The following is a 23,692-nucleotide window of genomic DNA, read 5'->3' on the forward strand; positions in this document are numbered from 1 at the left end:
CTTTGGGCTCCTTGGTCAGCTGGATCTTGTACGGCCGAGTTCTTGTGTACGGCGAGGAATAGACTGCCTATGGTTCTGCTGTACACTCTCACGGACCATAAAGATGTTCTCGAATGTCACCAAAACAAAATGGCCGCCACGGGGTACCAAAATCTACCCGCGCCAATTGAAAAACCCTTTATGGCTGAAACACAAACACGCTTCGGCTTCGTCTGAGTTACGTTGGGCCAGCTTCGAAGTTACTTTAAATGACACTTCCAATGTGACATTTCTAAAATGGCACTTCTGTCATTAGCAGCTGTTATTTTTTCTCAAAATAATATTAATATGATTTTTGAAATCGAAAAAAAAAATAAATTTGTCGCGGAAGTAGCTTACACAGCCTATAATAACCAATGGGAATCCCTCTAAAAGCAATTGTATTTTGTTTGTGGACTTTTTAACAGCTGTTGAGCTGTCAGACAAAGCAAATGATTAGCAAATTTGAACTAGAGCTAACGTTTGGAGTCACATTAGGTAACATTACGTTATTTCTTTACGATTGTCAAATGAAACGTGAGGTCGAAGCTTCATTGTGATAGCACGCATTGAATTATTATAGCTGAACTTGTAAACGTCAATCGAAGAGGTGAAGCGTTTTTGTGTTTCAGCCATTATTGGCTGTACTAGGTTTCGAAATTGTGTCTTAAAAGAAACTGTTTTATTCCTGATGCAAGTAGGGACATTTAAAGAATTTGGCTATCATCGAGACCAAATAGACTTTCTGAATTATCTGTCCTTTTTAAGTCAACTAGTCCGGACAACTTAAAAAATTTAGAGATGAGATAAGTTTGAAGTTATAACCAGTAGAAAGTCACAATATTTAAGATGTAGAACAATATTTTTGAAGTCCTAGAAAGCAAAACAAAATAACACAAGAAAAACGACTTTTCGGAAATTCGAGGGTGGCGTAAACCCTTAAAGAAAAACCATATTGGGAATAAAATAAAAGGGAATGAATGAATGACTTTTGTCATAAGTGTTCCTTGTTTTCAAAGTATTATTATTGAGTTATAGAAAGTAAGACCCTGTATTAAAATAATGTGACAACACGAGCCGTATAAAATCGTAGTACTAGACAAGTTGACTTTAGATTTGTGATGCGACTGAGTAATTTTTATAAATATTCAGACGAGATTAAATCTCAACGCAACGATTAAAAAAAATTCATTAAAATGATTCAATCAAAAAGGGTGTGGTATTTCAGCGCAGACATAACACAAATTGTTGCAGTTGATTGTGAATCAGAAGATACATAATATTAAAAATGGGATGAAATGTTGAAGGTTGATTAAAAAAAATATAAGATTACCAATTTTAATGATGCAGCTACGTGCTTTGGAGGAATTTGTATGCATAAACTTAAACGATCGTTGATATTTTTGAATACATTTTAAAAGGATATAGGAAATGGGAAATATGACAATTCAAAAGGGTAGTTATATTATTATTAATGACTACTTTAGTCCAAGTCTCTATTTCTTGGCTTTAATTGATCTTTAAACCATAACGTAACAGGTGAGGGTCAATCATTTTGTAGGCATTTTGCACTTGTCAAACTCAACTGTCATTTGAATTATCATCAAAAGACAGGCTAAGAAGACGAATAGAACGTAAGGCAAGTCTTTTATATTTAATAAGACAGCGGCCACCAAATTGCCTTTTAGTTCAAGCAATTTTATGGGCAAGTCAAGAAAAATCTTCTTAACCACCAAGTCAAGTCTACTTATGTCAAAATAACAGTTGGCCATGTTTTTTTTAACCAACTGCAAGGTGAACTTTATAACTCTTTCATTGGCTGCGTTCAATCTCGAGTTGGATATGGTATCTTGGATAGGTGGGATTTAGATACCTTGTTGAACGAGTTGGATAGCTGTATTGAGATAGCTGTCAAAAAATAAAAACATCTTTCAGCTGTTTACAAAATGCAGAGAAACATTTAAGCTTTGAAGTCAAAATTGTTGTAAGATAAAACTTTTAAGGGATGATTCAACTGGTTTGTCGGACGATGATCAATTGATGATTGATTGATAAAAAGTTTAATTGTCAAATTGTCCCTTTTTGGTAGATTTTGCACTATCAACTAAAGGCAAAAATCTATTACGCTTGGAAAACTCACTGTTTGCTCTGGGCAAAATTTACGCTCAAAGAACGCAATTGACTACAAATTAAGTCCTTTACGTTGTCTGATGAACTTGCCCAATAATTTCGTGGCTTTAATTTGGTAGCACTTACATTTGACGCCTGCCACACTCAGCTGTCATTTCAAGTTTCACAAAAAAGGTCTGTTATTTTTCAAACGATTATCAACCATTTTCAGCAATCGTTACTATTGTCGTTGCTAAACTTTACATAGTTGCTTGACTACAGTAGTAGACTACTGTAGTTTTAAATAGTTACGATTTGTAACTAAGTAACTGAACTCGGAAGCTCAATTGAAAGTGTTGAACTGTCAAAGTGATTGATTTGTTTATAAACAAGAAGTTGTTTTTCTTTTGGCTTGGGAAAAAATAAGAAACTTAAATGCAATTTGTCAAATAAATTGGGCCAAGAATTTTTTATCACAAAATATACCAATGGATTTCGTTGATTGTTCTCTTTACGTTCCATCATTTTGTTGAAAAAAAAAGAAGTGAGTATTTTATTGAGGATATGTTTTAAAGGCATTTCTGAAGCACGTTGAAAGCTGCATTTTTTGTTCCGTTATTCGATTTGTGTCTTAAGGTTTTAAAAAACCTTTTTTTATTTTTGACATTGGTAGTTTGACAGATCAACAATTACGAACAATTGTCGTTCCTTAATTATTCTTACAAATTTTGACAATTCGCAACAATGACACTTAAACAATTTGTTTGATATAACAACAATTATTTAAAATAGAACAGATCTTAGGTTAGCCAAGTTTCTAGTATCCGATTGACTAGCTTCCAAAAAATTGCCTTAATGGGAAAGTTGATTCGAAGTTAAGTCCCAAAAATGTCCCTTACTAATGGCGTTTTCCATAGATAAATTAATAATTCCATCAAAACTTGATTGTGTTTTTAATGAAACACGATTGTTTTTCTTTTCGTTTATGTCATTGTATTAGGGTAACTTCGTGCGCTTATGAGCCCGATAGAGTGTCAAATTTTCAGCTAAACATTTCTTAAAAATGAATTAACATTAGTGCAAACAGAGGTTAATCTGCCAAAGAACTCAGATCTGAAGATTTTATCTTAAACCAAAAATAAATCAATGTATTTGCATGCCCCATGAAATGAAAAACTGGGGAAATTTGAGTTTTGACAGATCTAGATCAAGAAACCCCATAATACTACGCTTTAATTGATCCTTAAATTAAAAGTTCCTAGTTTAGGTTCAATCACTTCCTTGTTTTAATTTGGTATTTGATACCTGTCAAACTCAGCTGTCATTTGAAGTGTCATGAATGCGTGAGTTCAAAAATCATAAGTAACTTTAAGGTAAGTCAAGGAAATTGTAAATGGGCATATTCAGACAACTTAGGAGAGTTGAAGGTAATTCGAGATTCAAGTACCTGATTGCTAAAAACTTGTCTTTCAATTCAAGCAACTTTATTGGAAAGTTAATCAAGAAAAATTTTCCTAAAAAACTATTCACATGGGAGCGATTAACGAATGAACGAATTTGTCCATTATGACATTTCATTCATATAGCTTGTTTTTATTCGTCATTACAAATGCATAACAAAGACAAGAATTAAGTGTTAAGGTTAAGAAGCAATCGATTATTTTATTCGTTAAAGTGTGGATTGTATGTGGAATGAGAATTGAGTTTGACAGTTCGTTAAAATTAGACTGCAATTCAGTGCAAAGAAAATCTTATTTTATTATCTTCAGACTACAATTTACACAGAATTCGGATTTATAAATTGTTAAATATCACATTTATTTATCCATTCGTCGGTCGTTGGTTGCTCTCATGTGAATAATCCCTAACAATTAAGAAAAGTCCACTAATGTCAAAATGACAGCTTATATTGTTTTTTCATTCAACTTAAAGCTGAACTTCATGACTCTGCCATTTATTTATTAAGTGCACAATTTTATTTAAAACTTTGTGTATAATGATTTCTGGAAAAGGAATAAGGACTTTTTTTTACAAAACACAACTTCTGCTTTGGTAAAATTTTAAAACCAAACTTATAAAACACAAACTTATAACACATGATCCCAAAGTATCAACAAAATTGTTAAAAGGAAGTATCTTAGAAAATTTTACTTAATACAAAAAAAACAATAAAATAACTTTTTGAAAGGTGCTTTACTTTCTCTAAAAATCTGTCAAATATTCATTCAAGTTTTAAAGTTAGTTACGTTGACATTTGACACTTGTCAAATTAAGCTGTCATTTTAAGTGTCAAAAATCGTAATATTAATTGAACTTACGCTAAAATCTAGAAAATTTAAAGAGCTCGTCAAATTTTAAAACAATTTGAACAGATTGGAAGCGTTAATGACCTTGCATAACCTCTTTTCATCATTAAACTGAGGACCAACATTACTCAAGTTATGACGGAGACACCGTCTGAAAAATTGTGGTTCAAAATTACCTACAAAAATCGAAAGTTGTGAATCTTCTAGGAGTCGGCATTTGAATGAAATTCTTTTTCTCAGTCAATGGCAAAGTCCAAACCTTATGACGAACTAAAATTTGTATCGAAAAATGTATCGTTTTCAAAAATTGAAAAATGAATGACCTTATGCTGCTCAAAAGACATTGAAACTGAAAATAAAGCTATATTCCAGAAGTTTAGAAAAAACTGTATTTTTTGTAAAATAAAATATGATTTTATTGTTAAAAACAATATAAACTTAACTAACTTAACATTCTTAAACATATATTTAATGATTTTTTGTTTTGTTTCTTTTTTATACAATTAATATTTTAAGTACATTTTTGGTATAGAATGAAGATGCTCACAATTTATTATTATCGGGTACAATTTTTGAAAAAGAAAGAAATAAATACCAAGTTATGACATATGGACAACAGGAAATACTATGATGACTCTCTTAAAATTGTAGTTCTTTTTGAGCACAGGCTTAAAGTTAAAACCATGATGAGTATAGTTTGGATTTACACAACTTAACGAAGAAGATAGCTTAAAAATATAGTCAAAAGCACACCCGTCGTCGTTATAAAAGTCGACTTCGAAGAAGCTCCATTGAAATAAGGATCACGTCCTTCCAATTGATTATAGAATGGCGTAGTTGATGAAAGACCAAAGCCGATGGAATTTCCAAAAGGTTCACCCTCAGGCACAAAACCTATCGGCCCAATATTACCAACTCCCGGACTATTCGTGAAAGTGTATCCCAAACCGCCAGTCTTAGCTCGCAGAATCCGGAAGTTCACCTCATTTGGATTGAGGCGTCCGGCAACAAAGTTGTACAATCGATTGACCACTATATACAAATAACCATCCTCATCAAAGGACATACCATCTACCCATTGAATGAAATCGTCATCCTTGGCTATGACATGTTGATTTATCGGAGTGAAGGGTTGATAGGAATCCCACTTGGCAAGGGCGTGTTCCTTCAACAAGCCATAGTATAGAATTCCACGGTTATCCATGATCATGCCGTCAGTCTGTGAGATTTTCAGTCCATAGTCGGTGACAGATTCGAAGACTTGTCTTGGAGTCGAGCGTCGTGTGAATTCCGGATCACGAAGGATTGAAGCTGGAATTGAGTATAAGTGATAACTAGACAGAGGTGAGTAGTAGACATTTCGTTCGTAGTTTTCAGTGACAAATTTCGGCGAGTTGATATTCAGGGAATCACCACCACTGTTTGGGTTGTAGTATGGACCTAGAGCGATGCCATCGATATGAATTGAGAATCTCAGACTTGTTCCATTGACTGCAAAGTCGACTGCATTGAGGGCTGCTCTCATGGAATTTGGCTCCCTCACCTTCCATGAACGATTGAGTTTTCGTGAAAACACCACGATTCCAGGATCTGAACCACTGTTGTCGGTAATGTAACCAAATCCACCATAGGCGTCATCTACTACGATTTTATTGAGGTAGTTCGTTCCTCTGGAGGCCACTTCTTCTGGGAAGTCATAACGATGAACTAGGGTTCCATTTCTCTTGAGGTCAAAGATCATCAATTTAGGTTGACATGTATTTTTAGGACGATCTAAAATGTTATGTTGTTAAGTTTAAATTGAATAGAGAGCTTTTTTAAACAAGAAAAGACTCACCTTGACTAAGAGTATGAATTCTTCCCGAGTCAACAGCCCACAACAAACCATCAGCATCAATTGCGATTCCCTGCACGAATTGCAACGCCCTGCAATCACCTTCACGATTCATCTCCCACGATGGGAAGGGTTCAATGAGCGGGTCAGTTCGTCCATTATTGTCTGGTGCTATAATCCAACCCAATGTAGCTGGAACACCTGGCAGCATTCGTGGAAGTGTCACATACAAACGCTTGGCAAACGCCTTCACGTCCGATATGAGGGCATTCCTTTCGATAAATTCACCCGTTTGTCGCGCCCGCCCTCGCTGATATTCATCTGCATAAGCAAAGTCAATTGTTCGCCACTCATAGACGACTCTAAACTGTCTGTCACTCAGTGAGATGTCCTGATCGGAGGACGGACCCGATGGCGGGAGTGGCGGTGGTGCGCCATTGAAGTATGTCTGCTGTGCCGCACAACTAGCTGCCAAAAGACAACTTAGCATGCAAACTAGGTGCGGATTCATTGTCGCTCGCACTATTAAAATATTCGCGTGTTTTTCTTGTTGTTGTTTCTGCTATTTTCGTTTCAAAATGCTTTTAAAGATTCACTGATAGTTGGCTGAGTAATAATCAGCACCTGAAAATAAAATACAAAAATGCAAATTACAAATTAATTACTGATGTAGCATGTACTCTCTTTGAAGGCAGAGAGGAGGGTGACCATGTAATTGGAATCTTATTTATAGGTAAATATATTAAATCCTCGCCCGCCACCTATCAACCGCATTTTAATATTGAATCACAATGCTAATTAGTTGCTCACGATTTTTGCACGCTGCGCTGCTCTGGCGTTGCTGGTGGCCGGCCGCAGCCGCTCCGAAAAGCAATTTGAATTTTTCAGAAAGCATCTAATTGTTTCGAACTAGATGCGGTCGGTTGTGGGACATTTAAGATGATATCGTGCGAGCGATTAAGGAGAATAGTATGATTATGGCTAAAAGTTGTGGTTAAAATAAGATGAATTAGGTATATTGGAGAACATCACATATATATTCGTTTATATAAAATCTGTAGCTATGTATCATGCAATGATGATGGGATGATTTTGATGATGAAAATAATATTTACTTCATTTTACTTTTATTTTCAATTTTAATTAATTTAATTATTTTATGGGAAACAGATTTTAATAGCGATTCTTTTAATGTTCAACAGGGCGTATGAGTAATATTTTTGTTTCTTTTGATTAATCATAAGAAACAATTATACTTCGTATTTAATTGAGATTTAATGAGTTCCCTCACTTGGAATCACATAAATCATGACTCATAATAATGATTGTTTCACTAAAATCTTGGAACATTTACAATGCTAAAAATTAAGCAGACGCTGGAGTTTAGAAAAATGAGATTCTTAGAATATCGGAAAATTACATACCAAAAAGAAAAATAGCTTAAAATATTTTATTTCAATTGACTTGTTACTAGAAAACGTAATTTGAAAAAATAGGTAGTTTTGAGTGTGAGTCGCATCAGGTCGGGTTCGAAATTCTGAATGAGTAAAACCCCTGTATAAGACAATTTTATATGATCAAAATTCTGTGTGGTCGAAATTCTATGGGACAAGAATCTGTATTTTAAAAAGTTATAAAAGAACTAAAAAAGAAAAGTAACCACTTAATTTGAAAGCCGCTTCATTGAAGTTGTAATAATAGGTTTTGAAATATTCATCTATTTTAAAACCGCATATGACAGCTTCTATAGGGAAGAGCTCTACAGAGCAATGCCTAGTTTTGGCATCCCTGTCAAACTTATCGTTTTATGCAGAATGATGATGGAGAATGCACACTGCTCTATCATGCATTTGATGTCAAAAAAGGTTTAAGGTCATGCGACTCCTTCAATATCAATTTGGCAAGAATTGTGAAAAACTCAACCGTCAGCACTAGAGGCACAATCTTCCAAAGGTCCATCAAATTACTCGGATACGCAGATGATATTGACATAATTGGAAGCTCAAAGTGTGGTGTCAATTGAGCGTTTTTGAGCATTTAGACGAAAGCGAAGAAGATGGGTTTAGTCGTCAATGACGGCAAGACCAAGTATATGCTGTCATCAAAAAAGGACATTGAACGTCGACGACGTCTTAGACAAAACGTCACCATGGACAGCTTTAACCTTGAGGTAGTTAAGGACTTTGTCTATCTAGGAATCGCTATAAACACAGACAACGACACCAGTGCTGAAGCTGAAACGAAACGAAGAATAACTCTTGCAAATCGCTGCTTCTTTGGACTTATAAGGCAATTGAGAAGTAAAGTCCTCCCTCGAGCAACTAAAATCACCATCTATAAGACATTCATCATCCCGGTTCTCATTTATGGCGCTGAGGCCTGGACCCTGTCAAAGAAAGATGAGAGCGTCTTAGAAAAATTCTTCGGTTGATTTTTGGTCACGTATGCTTGGATGGAGAATGAAGGAGAAGATATAACGATGAACTGTATGAGCTGTACAGCGACACTGAACTAGTTGACAGAATTAAAGTTTATCGACTTAGATGCCTTGCTTATGTAGAGCAAATTGACATCAAGGTTCCGAAGCCTGAAAGGTCTTCGAATCCAATCCTGAGGGACGGAGCAGTAGATGAAGACCGCGACTCAGGTGGCGCACGAACTTGGCTTGCGAAACTGGAGTCAGCTAGCTAGGGACCGAGCTGGCTGGAGACGCATGTTGGTTGAGGAAAAGGTCGGCCCCGGGCTGTAGAGCTACTTTAAGTAAGTAGTACGTAAGATTCACCATGGATAAACATCTTTTTTTAAAAAGAATGAAACGTAATGCATACGTGAAAAACATAACATCTAAAAATCAATTGGATTGTGATGATTTTAGTAAACTTCTTAAAAGTACCGTAGTTCTTAGTGAGTTTCTATGCAGAGCTTACGTCTCTCATATTAAAAGTAATATAAAAACAATAGTAAATCGTTCTGGTCGTTTGTCATTTCTAAGAGAAAACCAATAAGTATCCCAAATACTATGTTCTTCAGAGGTGTTGAATCGTCGGATCTTTATTGAAGAATGAAAACTTTCTTTCTTGGTATCAATTCATTCGTTGGTTATCGTCATTTTTATCTTGCAGAACACAATAAATTAAAATTGGAGATGCATCCTGAAAAAAATTCAGTATCAGGTGTCCCCCAAGGTAGTCACCTGGGTCCGCTCCTTTTTATTATATTTGTTAATGATGCTGTCTCGATCTTTAAGTACTGTAAATGCTTTTTATATGCAGATGATATAAAAATATTCCCTATCAAATTGGTGTCACATCAATAGCGATCTCTTTTTCCAGGAAATCTCACATTTTCTTGTTCAATTATGCATTTGAATCAGTGACCTTAGATTGTGTTTCAATTATCAAAGGCCTAGGAGTTATTTTCAGAACTATTATCAAATAGTGTCATACAGAATTTTTAGAATACAGTATTTTGAATAACAGTATTTCGACGCATCCCAGTGTCTTTTAAAAAAAAGCTTCATATTTCAAATTATTTACTTATGCAAAACCAATTCTAAATTCAAAAATTTCAAAGCTTCAATTTGAAGAAACAATTTCTATTTAGCATAATAACTTTAAAAAACAATAAATGTTTTTTTTTATTTTAAACACAAAAAGAAGTTAACTGATTAAAAAAATTAGTACTTTTTAAGAACAAATGAAATTAACTATTAAACTAATATCAGACAAATTTCCACAAAGTTTGCAGAATCTTTTTTGTGAAAATTTCCCTGACCAAATTACACATTTGCATTTGGGAAATTTTACGAACTGTTTTGTTAACGTCTTCAATTGATTTTGAAGGAATTATATAAACCTTATTAATTAAAGTTGTGGGGCTGAAAATTAATTCCGGCAAAACAAAAATGATCAGCATCGGAACCCGACCATTCTCATATTTCCTCGAGGCCGGTGGAAAAAGTGGAGAGCTCTCAGTACCTTGGAAGTATCGTCTCCATCGAAGGCGGAACCGAACAAGACGTCACCTGCCACATTTGCAAAGCAAAAGCGAGGTTCGGTATGCTGTCGAAAATTTGGAGGAATAACTCTATCAGTTTAAGAACAAAAGCTACGACTGTTTCGCACAAATGTCGAATCTGTGCTTCTTTATGTGTGCATCACTTGAAAGGTTACTTCAGCCATTACAAGAAAGCTACAAACCTTCGTGAATAGATGTCTTCGGAACATCTTAAGGATTTTTTGGTCAAACCGTATATCAAATGAGGTCCTTCATAGAAGGACAGGCCAAGAACCTATAGACTCTATAATACGAAGGCGTAAGCGACAAGGGATTGGACATACGCTTCGATATGGTAACGACTGCAATGCAGGCCAAGCAATGCAGTGGAATTCACTCATACAAGAAGGAAGAAGAGTTGGACGATCGAGAAGCACATGGCGCAGGACAGCTGAGTTGGAATCAGCGTCACTAGGCAAATGTTGAAGTGAGCTGAAATACATCTCCGGAAACCGTACACGATGGCGCAAAGGTTAAAGGCCCTATACTTTTTAAGGAGTTCCCAACGGGCCTTACAGATCTGAGGACCTAAGTAAAAAAGTAAGTAAGTTATTAAATAAAAATCACACGGTTTTGTTGCCAATTGTGATCACGTCTTCTAGAAACGGCCAAGAAACTTTTCTTGTGAGAAAAAAAATCAATTTTAATTTGAATGCGTTTTTGAAGAATGCATTTTTCCATTTTTTGTAGTTTTTACTGGTCAATAGTCAAAGGATGGCAGTTTAAAAATTGGAAACAATTTAACTATTCAATATGAAACCTCTTGTTTGAAAACCCTTTATCGATTAACAAGTACATGAAATTTAATTAATTTTGTGTTAAAAGGTAAAAATATGTCAATGTTTACTAAAATGTACTTTAAATGAATACAAAAATATATTGTACCTAAAACTAAATACATTGAATATTTCATTTTACAACCTTTTTAAAAATAAATACGGAGGATTGTAAACATTTAAAAAAGTCTTATCTTAAGTTTATATTTTAAATCTATATTTATGTACGTATATCTGCATAATTTCACTTGGTTCAAAGAAACCAACTTCGTTTCAAATAAACAAACATGTGTGTTATACAAACTGAACTAATGCAAATATTTTAGGAGCAATGACCAATAAATGACTCTATTTTTAAATATTCAATATCCCAACGTACAACGCAAATCACAAAAAAAAAAACAAATATTCTTATTTTAGAATTAAAAACAAAATACAAAAATAATAATAAAGACAAATTACATTCATAAAGGTGCAGCATCAGTTAAGATTCGTTAATTCTACATCATAAAAGTTCTTAATGATATTTTAAAAATATAAACTTTTAATGATGATGATGAATTACTTAATGACCTGACATAAGTATTTTTTTATTACGAAAAATTAAACATTTACAAACAATAAGAATTATTAAATTGTTAGAAGAATAAAAGCTGTTTTAATTCCTTATAAGATTTTAATTATTATTCGTTCAAATATTTGATAAATGTTTTGAGTTTAAGAGTTTAAAAAATTATGGAATGATTTAAAAGCAAAAATGAAGGAAAATTCTTTAACCCTGCTGTAGAATTTATAATAATGAAGATGATATATCCATACATCGAACATTAAGGTCCAGTTTTTCGGTTAGATAACTCAAGGTCTAATGCCTAGTTACATAAACTGCGACTCGTATACTTTAATACTGAAACTTGGTAATATCAAATAGAAGTATTGTTCAAAAAAAAGTTTATCTCAGCAAGGGTACTCGTTAAGTACTTGAAGTAATACTATAATTTTTATAAGGTTCTGATACTTAATAATTTTACGCAGATACTAATACTTGTATTTATTTAAGGACCATACTGAACATGAGTAACATAAAGTCTTGAAATACTTAAAGAATTTTAGGAACCTGGTTGATTCATACATAAAATAAATAAATTGGGTGTAGCAACAGTCCGTTGAAAACTAGAGCCTTACAACTCCCAACCATTCTTGTGTAAGACTACTGTTATCAGGGATGGAGGGGACCTACAGTTTTAAACCGAATCCGAACGGCTAATTTAAGAAACCACTTTTCATGACAAGAATTACTCTTTGTTAGGTTAGGTTAGGTTAAAGTGGCTGTCCATGATGGAATCGAAAACACTTAGGCCAGTTTAATGGCCCATTGTAATACCACATGAATCTCGAGGCTTCTTCTTAAGCCAATGGAACCAGTTTGAGTCTCTTACGAAACGTGAGAAGCTGATTATACCGATATGATTTAGATCGTTTAGATCGTTATAGAAGAATTCTCCGGGGAAATTCTTACATTTTTGTGCTAGAGCAGGGCGAAGAATTGTTTCCTCCTCTTCCTCGTCCATACAGCTTATGAAAAAGTCATTTGAGACAGTTTCCGGTTATAACACCTATTATCAAGCTTATATGCGATCTGCAAGCAAGCACCTTGATCGATTTAAATCTAGTCTTGGTCAGATGATTTTTGTGACCTGACACTTGGTGATGTTGTTCAACCTTGCGTCTTGCATTAGCAACAGTTTACAAGTAGCGATTGGTATGCCAGTATTTGCCAAACGTGGTAGGATGGGCTATACTGTACCGTTCCGAGTTCATCTGCCTTATATTTACATGGAATGTCTCTATGGTCCGGCACACATCAAAGGTGAATATTAAACTGTTGTGTTATCTCTTCAGTAGAGATGATGGACTGTTAGGGACTGTTATAAAGTTTGTAGAGACAGAGCGAAGAGATTTGATAGCGGCTGACTAACTGAGAAGATACGAATATCAAGTGTTGATATCACGTTTTCTTTAAGCCAGGACAAGACTTCTTTATCGTTAAAAGTTCCGCCTAGAACACGCTACAATGATTGGGAATGCGGAATGAGGGACTTAATTTAAGTCGTTTAAATACACACCTTCTTTTGTTTTTGAACCATCTGTATAAAAATGGATTGACTCGTCTTGCAGGAATGCCCTATCCTCCCAGAAACATCTGAGAGGTATAGCAATCTGGAAGTTTCTGTCGAATTGCATTTGTGCTTTGGAATTGATACTAAAAACATAAGAATTACGGAGTGTCCAATTTTGTTGTTAGTCCACTGCGAAGAAGCTTTGAGGCGAATAGCAGAGCTTGCAGCTATTTGTTTGCTAGGCAACGGCCTAGCCACTGATATGGCTTCTGTTCCCATTGATCACCGAAATCAAGCATCAGTGAGCGTGGTTAGTATACAGATAGGGGCCCGTCTCAAAACCTACCGCGTTCTTTCTGTCTGTTGTTCTTTCTCTTCTGTCCTTTTGTCTTGTATTAATGTCTTGTGTTATCCTCTCCTTACATAGTCTAGTCGCTCAGGGTGCTGTGTTCTCTACTCTGTACATTTATGTGCTGAGTAGAATGTAATGTAATGTATTTGTTTGAAAAATATATCAAGAAGTGTTAGAGTAAGGTGTCCAGTGCTACAGATGGGGTTTTGGAGAATTTATCAATTCCAAGTTATTTCCAAATGATTGTATTTCAGAATCGTTATAAAAAATTCCCAAAAATAAGAAAATCTTTTAATAACAAAGGTTTATTATTTATGTATATGAACTTTTAAAATCACGTAAATATATTGAATTTATTAGAATACAAAACTTCATTAGGATTTGCCTCCTAAAGGCAATTATTTGAAGAAGAGTCGGGTCTTGTTGCTGATTAACGAGAACAGAGAAAGACATCAAGCCAAGTCGGTGGCATACTTTCAAGAAGTTAAACTGTAATAGACATTTGCTTAAAGCTGAGTTAAAATTATGGAGTTAAGCGAAATTCAGTTAAAAACCTAAAAAAACATGCAGGGAGAAATCAAACTCCCAACCGTTAATGAATCTATAAGCTCCTCAAAAATTGTTAACATTTTAAATATCAATGTTTAACCAAGTCGGGTGCAACAAGTTTCGAAAGTGATATATAAGTATTGAATATGTATGTGAAACGTGTCCCTTCAAAAGAGCAAACAGATTGACTTCCGCTGAAAAGTATCAATTTTTTCAAATTAGACAAATTTAAAATTAAGGAGACCCAGACGGTTGCCAACAATTTTACATGTTAAACGAACCGATAGCAGCATATAAATCCTCGCAATTTTTAAAGGTGGTACGTTGATGGTTTTTGGTGCCACAATCTGCTTTTTGTACCAAAATAAATTCCCAAAAATATGAGGATGAAATATTTGCTGCTGAATGTATCTTTCACAAGGATAACGCTGCTATTTATGTTTTAAAATAAACAAAAAGAGTTTTTAAAAATAAGCTAAATATTAACTTCTTGCACTGGCCTCCATGCAGTTATGATTTGAACCCGATTAATTGGACAATTTTAATACAAAACGATTTGAAAAATAGACGTTTATTTTACACTATAAAATATTTGTCAAGAGTTGTTCAAAAAGAGTGAGCCAAAATTAATATGTGTCAAATAAAATTATTAAAAATTTCAATAACGTCTACGAGACTTTATTCAACAAAAAAGATCAAGCACCAAAATTGAACGCGTTCTTAAAAACTTTAAGTTTAACTAAGATTTACTTTTAAAAATTTCGTTCTGAAAAAATAAAATAAACCCATATCAATATTATAAAGTTAAGTCTAATTTTGTTTAGTTGTTAAGATACTTAAAGTAAAATTAGTTTATTAAAGTCTAATAATAAATGAAAAAATGGTGTTTATCCTTATCATTATTTCGTAAAATGTGCCTCAATATTTTTTCTGTATTAATTCAATAATTCCTTCTTAACTTAAATTTGCGCAATGAAATTAAATAAATTAAAATATTATCTTATTTTGAAATGCAAACAAAAAGCTTTGCGGTATCTTCATTATAAAATTTAAACACTTCATGTATGCTAAATCATCCGCACTTGATTGAATGATACTTATCAAATCTCTTTTAATCTCAACAACCTGCACTTAAATTTAAGAGTTAACTACATGAAGACATTTGGTTTAAAAAAATAACTGCATAAGTAACCTTGGATGTGTTTCACTTTTTATAGCTAAGAAGAATATATTTGTGGATATGTTCAACAATCATCTTAATTGCATCATAAATTCACTTCATCCAAATAAGTACGTATCTATATCTCAGTTCTCAGATCAAACTTGTTTCTGCATATATAAGTACTTCAAACAATATGAGAGTACATCCTTAGGAGAGTAATTGATTGATAAATCTATTACCACAATTCTTTATTAAATGATCATTTATTTTTATTTTACTTATTTTCGGTTGAATTAAATGTCGTATTTGCGTTTTTGATTCACTTTGTTTTTTGTGCGACGCAAAGTGCACAATTATTGTGAAAAAATAAATAAGTCAATTTGTATATTTTGCAAAAAAAAAATAAAGTAAACAACCAACAAAAAATATATTTCACCACACTGCACGAGAGTCAACATTCTTTAATAACTTTTTGTTTCATAAACTGGTATATACCTGACCAAAGTTATTTATCTTGACTGCCATGGTCAATGGCCAATTGATTATTGTTTTTTTTTTTTCAATCTTGCTGGAGATGATGATGCGAAAGCACCAACAACAAAAAATCTGTCACTTCCACGAAAATTTCTTAAACAACCATCGTCGTATCGCAAAAATGGTTGTCCTTGAGGAAGATGTCACAAATATTTGACCTGAATTTTATTGGCAAGATATTTATTATATTAAATAATTAAAATGACAAACGTCTGACTAGTTTCATCCACAAGTTGATAGATCTAAGAATTTATAAAGTTAATTTAATAACCTCTGTGAATTTGATTAGCACTTTTTGAGGTAAGTGAATAAATCAATATTTGTTTTGATTTTTTGCCAATATGATTTTTGCATGATTACGAAATCAAAAGAGCTGACGTACGAACTCATTTATACACAAAATAATTAAGTGCTAATAAGTAACCTTCAACTTGAAAGTCAAAAAATAAATATATAAAACACTTGGAAAAGACAGTTTAGAATAATGATGTTAAAAGTACATATGTACATATGTACATACGTAAATGTATTCTTCAAAAAATGATCAATTTAAATTGTATTCATGTTGTCGAGCATTTAAACAAGCAAAATGCTTTTTTCAGACAGACTGGAAGCACCTTTAAAAAGAAGTAAGGAGTTCTATTTAAAATTATTACCTAAGGCACTTAAGTGTAAACTTTATTGTTCACTTCAATTTAAAACAAAAATTTAAAATTCAGACTTCTAACCTGTGACAAGGAATTGTTGTCTAAGTTATTTTTTCTTAATTTGTTGTGTGATTGTTATCGGAATGGTGATTTACATGCATCGCAGACATCAAATTCTATAAATTAATATGAAAAAGACTCTTTTTTGTTAGAAACTCCCAGTATACAGAGTTTCAATGACATAAGGCGTAATTTGGTTTTTTTGATTTTTGAGTTAATGTTTAAGAAGTAAGTGTTTATAACAATATGAGGGATTGTTTGCTATGACCTAAACAAAAGAGTTTGATTGTGCTTAAAATTAAAGCTAACAAACAAAAAAACATTGTTGTTAAATATATAGTTGACAAACAATTCTATACACACGCAATAGGTCTCACTGCAATTAGCGAGATATCACTAAAATATTTGTAAGAGCAAATAAGATTAAGTAATTGCTTTATGATTTTTTACCTTCTAAGATATTTGTTTTAAGATACAGAAAAATTACTTTTGTGGAATATCTTATCTTGTTATTATTTAAAAATCAATAGTATGACAGATAATGAAAAATTGTGGTAATCGACATATTTTTGTACTATAATTGTGCAATGTTTAAATATATAATTTTAATCTATATCTTATTTCAAAGAAACAATAAGACGTCGGACTCACTTTGATGTGTTAACAACGCTCGGTTGTGGTTTTTGGTTATTGTTTAAATGTACAAAGTTTTGTATTTAACTTTTTTTTAAGTTTACAAGCACTAAAGGGGTTATTAATTCCCTTAACATTAAATAATCGTGCACATTGACCTTATAATTTTGATTATTAACATGGAAGGGAAACACAGAGGTCAGTAAAGCATTTCACATTCTCGATGTGTGGTGAAAAAGAAAATTCTCTATACTTGACAGACAGTACTCCAAAATTGAGCTCAAGGGTGAACTGATGGTGTTTCTTGAAAGTGCTTTAGTTAAATAGGGAAGGATTAAAGGGGAGATACCGATGCACATTGTTCTTAAAGTTTTGAATATCAAAATAATAGGGAAAACAGAGCTGGGTATAGCATTCCACATTCTTGATGTGCAGTTAAGAAAAGAATTTCTATACTTGACAGTACGTCCGAAATTGAGCTCAAGGTTAAACTGATGTGCATTCCTAGAAGTACGAGTATTACGGATGAATCGTTTTAGGGGGGAATGCAACTGGCTAACTCAACAGAACACTGTTTATACAAATATTGGTAGAATAACGAGATGTATGAGATATTGCGGCGGTGTTCAAGTGACGTAAATGTTTCGGTTATAGTTCTATCGCCTATCTTTTTTAAAGCTCTCTTTTGGGTCCTGACTAAAATACTTAAACTTGGCGGCACCTGCGCAAATATGCGAGTTATATTTAAGTTTTGGACGATTGAAGGCTTTGTAAATCACCTCAGAAGAGGTGAAAAATTTCTTGCACCGTCGGAAAAATCCTAAGCACCTAGCAGCATTTTTTGCAATATCGGATATGTGATCATTCCATAAGAGGTGATCTGTGATATTCATACCGAGTACTGAAAGTTGATTAGTATCCTCGATGCAAATGCCACTCATAGAAAGCGACATCGGGGGTGGGTTACGCTTTAACGACAGGAGACAGCATTGAGTTTCCGAAGAGTTAAATTCTACACGGTTTTTAATTCCACATTGCAAAATGCTGTCGAGATCAGAATTTAATGAGCTTATCATACGCTGCCGTTGAAGTTCCACATCCGAAGGACAAGGATACAAATCTAAAAACGAATATGAAAAGCTAAGAGTACGGTCATCCGCGAAACAATTTAGTGGGTAAGAAGTTTCAGACAAAAGATCATTTATAAAAATAAGGAAGAGCGTCGGACACAAAACGGAGCTCTGGGGCACACCAGCATTTATTTTGTGAATATCAGATTTGAACCCGTCCAACACTACTTGAATTGAACGGTCCGAAATGTAATTTCTAACCCAACGAAGAAGGGATTCATCAATACCAAAAGCACGCATTTTCGATAAGAGAGCTTGGTGCCAAACTCTATCAAATGCTTTTGAAATATCAAGTGCAATAATCATACTTTCTCCAAAACGATGTACAGATTTGCTCTACTGTTCGTTGAGATGAACCATGAGATCACCAGTGGACCTATTGCTACGAAGGCCATACTTCCGGTCATTAGGAAGTTTTCGTTCTTCAAGATATTTTTTAAGCTGATAATTAATTAGCGTTTCCATGACCTTGGAAAAAAGGACGTGAGTGCTATTGGACGATAGTTAGATCGGGAGGATGATTCGCCTTTTTTAGGGACAGGCTGTCCAAATGCTGTTTTCCATCCGCTCGGAAAGAGACCTGTAGAGTACGAAAGATGGAAAAGCTTACGCAGTGGTTTTGCCAGCGTTTAAGAATACCTCTTCAGAACAATAGGGGGAATACTATCTGGGCCAGCGGATTTGTGTATGTCAAGGTCTCTCAGTACTCTTGCAACTGCACGAGTGAGAAAGAAGATTCGTCCCATAGAATCTTTTACGCTCTCAAGAACAGGAAGATTCATGACACTTTACGGTAGCGTCGAATTGACAGCAAACTGTGCTGCAAGCAAATTGGCTTTATCTATCGAACTCAAATAGGGAGTGTCATTGTGGGCAAGCGTTGGAACCAAAGATGACGAGGTGTTTCGTACGCTACTTTCACTTAACTTAACTTAACTTTGGTAGAATTCACACATTCTTGGAAAGTTAAATAAAACAAACATTTGTTTTTGAAATAAGTAATAAGTCATCATGCAAAAAGATTGAAATTTTACTTAAGTTTCCATTTGTCCATTATTTAAAACTGCTAAAAACATTAATAAGACAAATAATTTGTGAACAATGTGAGCAAAAAAATTTACTAAAAGTAGTTTTTTTGTTTTTAAATTCCATTAAAATAGGCTTTACTCGAGAATTATTAGGATGCAGCATAGGCAAGTTACTAAGTTGTTTTAGGTCATGACCTTTTATCATATTTAGTGTAGATAATTACTAATAGGAAATCCTAAACTGTATACCCGTATTTGACCATTTTTGTTTTTAAAAAAATTTAACATTTTTATTACACTCGTATTTCAAAATTAAAGACCCAGAGTAGTAGAAAAATGGAAAATTCAAAAATGCAAACAAAGCAAGTGCCGTTGATAACTTGTTTGTTTTTTGTTAAAAAATTGTGAACACATAATTTTCTAAAATCAAAAATCTCTGAGCTAGTTTTGGGATTGTTATATTCGATTTTTCACTACGGCTGTAAATTCGTTGAGACCAAAAATATATCGTTTAAGGATTTTATCTCAATTTAAATTTTACCGAATTTGCGTACCATTTTTTGTAGATTTTATTTTTTATGAATAAACGGATTGTTGGATTTGTATATACAAATTACTGAATATCGAAAACAATATTTTCTGTGACATAAAATAAGTTCGAAGCCAATATTTTTAATTTCTGAAAAGCTATTTGAGTCGAAAGTAAATTTTTACCAAGTTTTAGTATTGTTTTTTTAGAGTTTTATTTTTTGTAAAAAAACTGTCAAAATTGTACCGAAAGTTGAAAACAATATTTCTTATAAGATAAAATTAGTTTGAAGCCAATATTTCAAAATTTTTGAAAAGATTTTTAAATCTAAAATCAATTTTTATCAACTTTTGTTAAATTTCTTTTAAGGTTTTTAATTTTTTGTACAAAAACTGTCAATTCGATTTTTTTCAAAATTTTACTGAATGTTAACAACAATATTTTTTAAAAGATAAAAGTAGTTTAAGGCCAATATCTACCATTTTTAAAAAACATATTTGAGTCGAAAATCAATTTTTACCAACTTTTATACATTTTATTTTAGGTTATTATTTTTTGTAAAAAAAACTATCAGTTCGATTTTTCTCAAGATTTGTCATAATGTTGAAAACAATATTTCTTATAAGATAAAATAAGTTTGAAGCCTAAAATTCAAGTTTTTAAAAAGATATTTGAATCAATTTTTTCCAATTTTGAGTAATGTTTTTTTTAGATTTTTATTTTTTATAAAAAAAAACTGTCAATTCGATTTTTCTCAAAATTTTATCAGATGTCAAAAACATTATTTATCGTTGCACAAAACTGATTTGGAGATGAAATCCTATTTTAGTCGTAAAATATTGGAGGTGACAAAATTTTTTTTCATTCAGTCTCTAGTTCGCCTTTTTTCAAACTGCTATGCTAAAAGCAACCACGCAATTTTCTTGAGAGCCCTTTCTGCCTTATTATCTATATAACAACATTTATTTGAAATCGATATCTCTTCTGGTTCTTGAGCTATGAACGACGAAAAAAATGTCATACGGACCTACGAACGTACGTATGTGAGAAAAATCGAATTAACAAATTTTTTTTTACCAAAAAAAGTAAAAACCTAAAAAAAATTATCAAAAGTTAGTAAAAATTGATTTTCGACTTTAATACCTTTTTTTAAAATTTAAGATTACGACTTTTAATTTAACTTGTCTTATAAAAAATATAGTTTTCAACATTCGGTGAAATTTTGAGAAAAATCGAATTCACAAGTTTTTTTTACAAAAAAACTAAAAACCTAAAAAATATTCACAATAGTTGGTAAAAACTGATCTTCAACTTAAATATCTTTTCAAAACATTGAGATATGGGCTTTAAATTAATTTTATTGTATGAAAAATATTGTTTTCAACATTCAGTGAAATTTTGAGAAAAATCGATTCGAAGTATTTTTACAAAAAATAAAAACCTTAAACAAAATCAATCTTTTTAAAAATTTAAGAAATAGATATTGTTTTCAACATTCAGTAATTTTTTTATAAAAATCTAACAGTCGGTTTTTTCATAAAAAATGAAAAAAAGAACGCAAAATTGTTAAAAAATGATGTTCGGTTCTCGATATCTCGTGAATAAATGACTTCAAATTAATTTCATTCATTCAATTTGTATTTGTGCTACTAAAATTGGTAAAAATTGGTTAACGACTAAAAATCTCGATAACAAAAATAGATTTCAAAATCAAACTATTTCCTCATATGCAAAATATTGTTGGTTATTTTTAAATTTTTAGAATAATTTAACTGATAACTTTTTTAACAAAACATGAAAACCTACAAATCTTTTAAGTAAGACAAATCGACAGACAGGATGGGAAGTTATCAGTGTGGGTCGCATCCCAGCCTCTTTTGATTTTTTTTTTTTAATTTGGCTTCAAAGAAATTATTATAAATATATCTGTATCTTCTTTCAGAAATAAACTCACAAGCTATTATTTAAATATTTAAAAATCAATTTGTTAAAAACACAACTGCTAATATACTTTGCTTTAAGAAATATTTTATGAAAATAATATTAGACTAGTTAGAATTTCGATCATAGTCCGAAGAATCATGTAAACTAGAACATTTACTAGTTAGAAAAACCACAAGAACCATCATATTATTAATAGCTTTCTATTTCTAAAAACTATTTAAATTGACTATTATTATTTTTTTAATTGTTTTTTATTTACTTCTAAGTAATTTATTGGTTATTTTTTATTTGTTTATTTGTTGACTTTGCACAAAAATAAAAAAAAAAACTTAAAAAGACATAAACGTCAATTCTGTGTTCACTAAAAAATTCAAAAAATTCAAATAACATTAAAATTTTAACATGCAGTTAATTAGGAGGAATTTAATAAAGAACATTCTTTCATTGCATAACAAAATATTCAACAAAACTCATACAAATTAAGAGTTTATTAAAAACATTCAACTCATCTTCTACAATATTTTTATTACATTCAAAGATGTTTAAAATGTCAAGAATGCACATAAGTAGGCGAGTAGGTGCGAACATAATGTGCATACAATTTATCATCACTTAGAATGTCTTCTTAAGAACATCAACATTGCAGTAACTTGTTTCTTGTATTTTTATTTTTCTGTCACCACACAATTTATCCTTCGAATGAAGTTAATTTTGTGCAAATAATGCAATCACTATGAGAAGATACGCCTGGCGTATACGTAATATTTTGCTCATTGGCTTATTCGTATTTTGCACCTTTTTAAGCAAAAATTCTAGGAACACATAAAATATATATTTGTATGCTCATGTGCAACTTAAGATCATCTTCATAAAGTATCATCACGAAAAAAATAAATAATATTAATATTCATTGCATGTTATATCCATATTTTTTTAACTTAAAGTTTATATTATGATGAATTCAGTTTATATTAACCTTGAAATTCACAATTATTATCAAGAACTTGCTATGAAGCCTGATTTGGTTGAATTTGTCTATTAACATTCAAAATCAATAAAACTTAACTAAACAAAAATCACTTGGAATTATAATTTACATAAATGATGATGCTTCTTTTTTTCTTCTACGCACAAACTTAAATTTAGACTTTTTATTTAACTTATTTTTAAAGTGAGGAATTTTTCAAACACTTAACTCACTAGTTTTTCCTTAACACTTACATTTTATGACGCTTAAAATATGTGAAAATATATTCCTTCGAAAATTTGTTTGAAGATAGTTCAGTCTTTTCAAAAAGAGTATTTATCTATTTAATTCACCCACACGTTAAGTAGACGAGTTTAGTCGGTGTGTAAGATAGTTTTGTATCTTATAAATTTTAACCCGTTCGCGATGATAATCCGTCAAGATGTTGCGACAAAATAACTGACATCTCTGATGAACACTTACCTTTATTCCCGCGTTTTGTTGATCACAACAAAATAAAAATAGTATGCTAACTGCTAACGATGTGATGACTGAGAGAAGTAAACATGGTTTAAAAGAGTTGCCGCTTTGGGTTTTCCAGTAAAAGATATAATTTAAACATTAAAAGGAAAATGCCTATTTTTTTAACGAAAGCAATAAATTTCTATATTACTGAAAAATTAAATCTCCAATGAACAATTCACATAATCGAGGCGGTATGTCTTTTAAAACTTAATAAATTGTATCTTTAAAGGTCTTGCATCGATTATGGAGCATTGGCATAGACCTTCTACTCCATCTGACCCCATAAATAAATAACAACCTCAGAAATACTTTCTTGCCAAAATGTCTACATTCTAACAATTTCAATGCATTTTTAAAGCGTTGTAGTACCCGTGGCATGATGGTTAGTGCGTTGGACTGCCATGCCAGAGCACTTG

At 32.3% G+C, this 23,692-nt stretch overlaps 1 protein-coding gene across 1 annotated transcript; it reads right to left on the reverse strand.

Annotated features, from left to right (window-relative positions):
* Positions 1-4,824: 4,824 nt before the first annotated feature.
* On the reverse strand, positions 4,825-23,214 carry LOC129952353 (protein yellow-like). The gene is made up of 3 exons (XM_056064903.1): positions 23,006-23,214; positions 6,271-6,891; positions 4,825-6,206 (listed from the first exon to the last, which is right to left on the reverse strand). Exons 2-3 carry the CDS (start codon positions 6,776-6,778, stop codon positions 5,146-5,148), a joined length of 1,569 nt encoding a protein of 522 aa, XP_055920878.1. The 5' UTR covers positions 6,779-6,891; positions 23,006-23,214; the 3' UTR covers positions 4,825-5,145.
* Positions 23,215-23,692: the final 478 nt, after the last annotated feature.

Source organism: Eupeodes corollae, chromosome 3, assembly GCF_945859685.1.
Source record: "Eupeodes corollae chromosome 3, idEupCoro1.1, whole genome shotgun sequence".
In the NCBI taxonomy this organism is placed as follows: domain Eukaryota; kingdom Metazoa; phylum Arthropoda; class Insecta; order Diptera; family Syrphidae; genus Eupeodes; species Eupeodes corollae.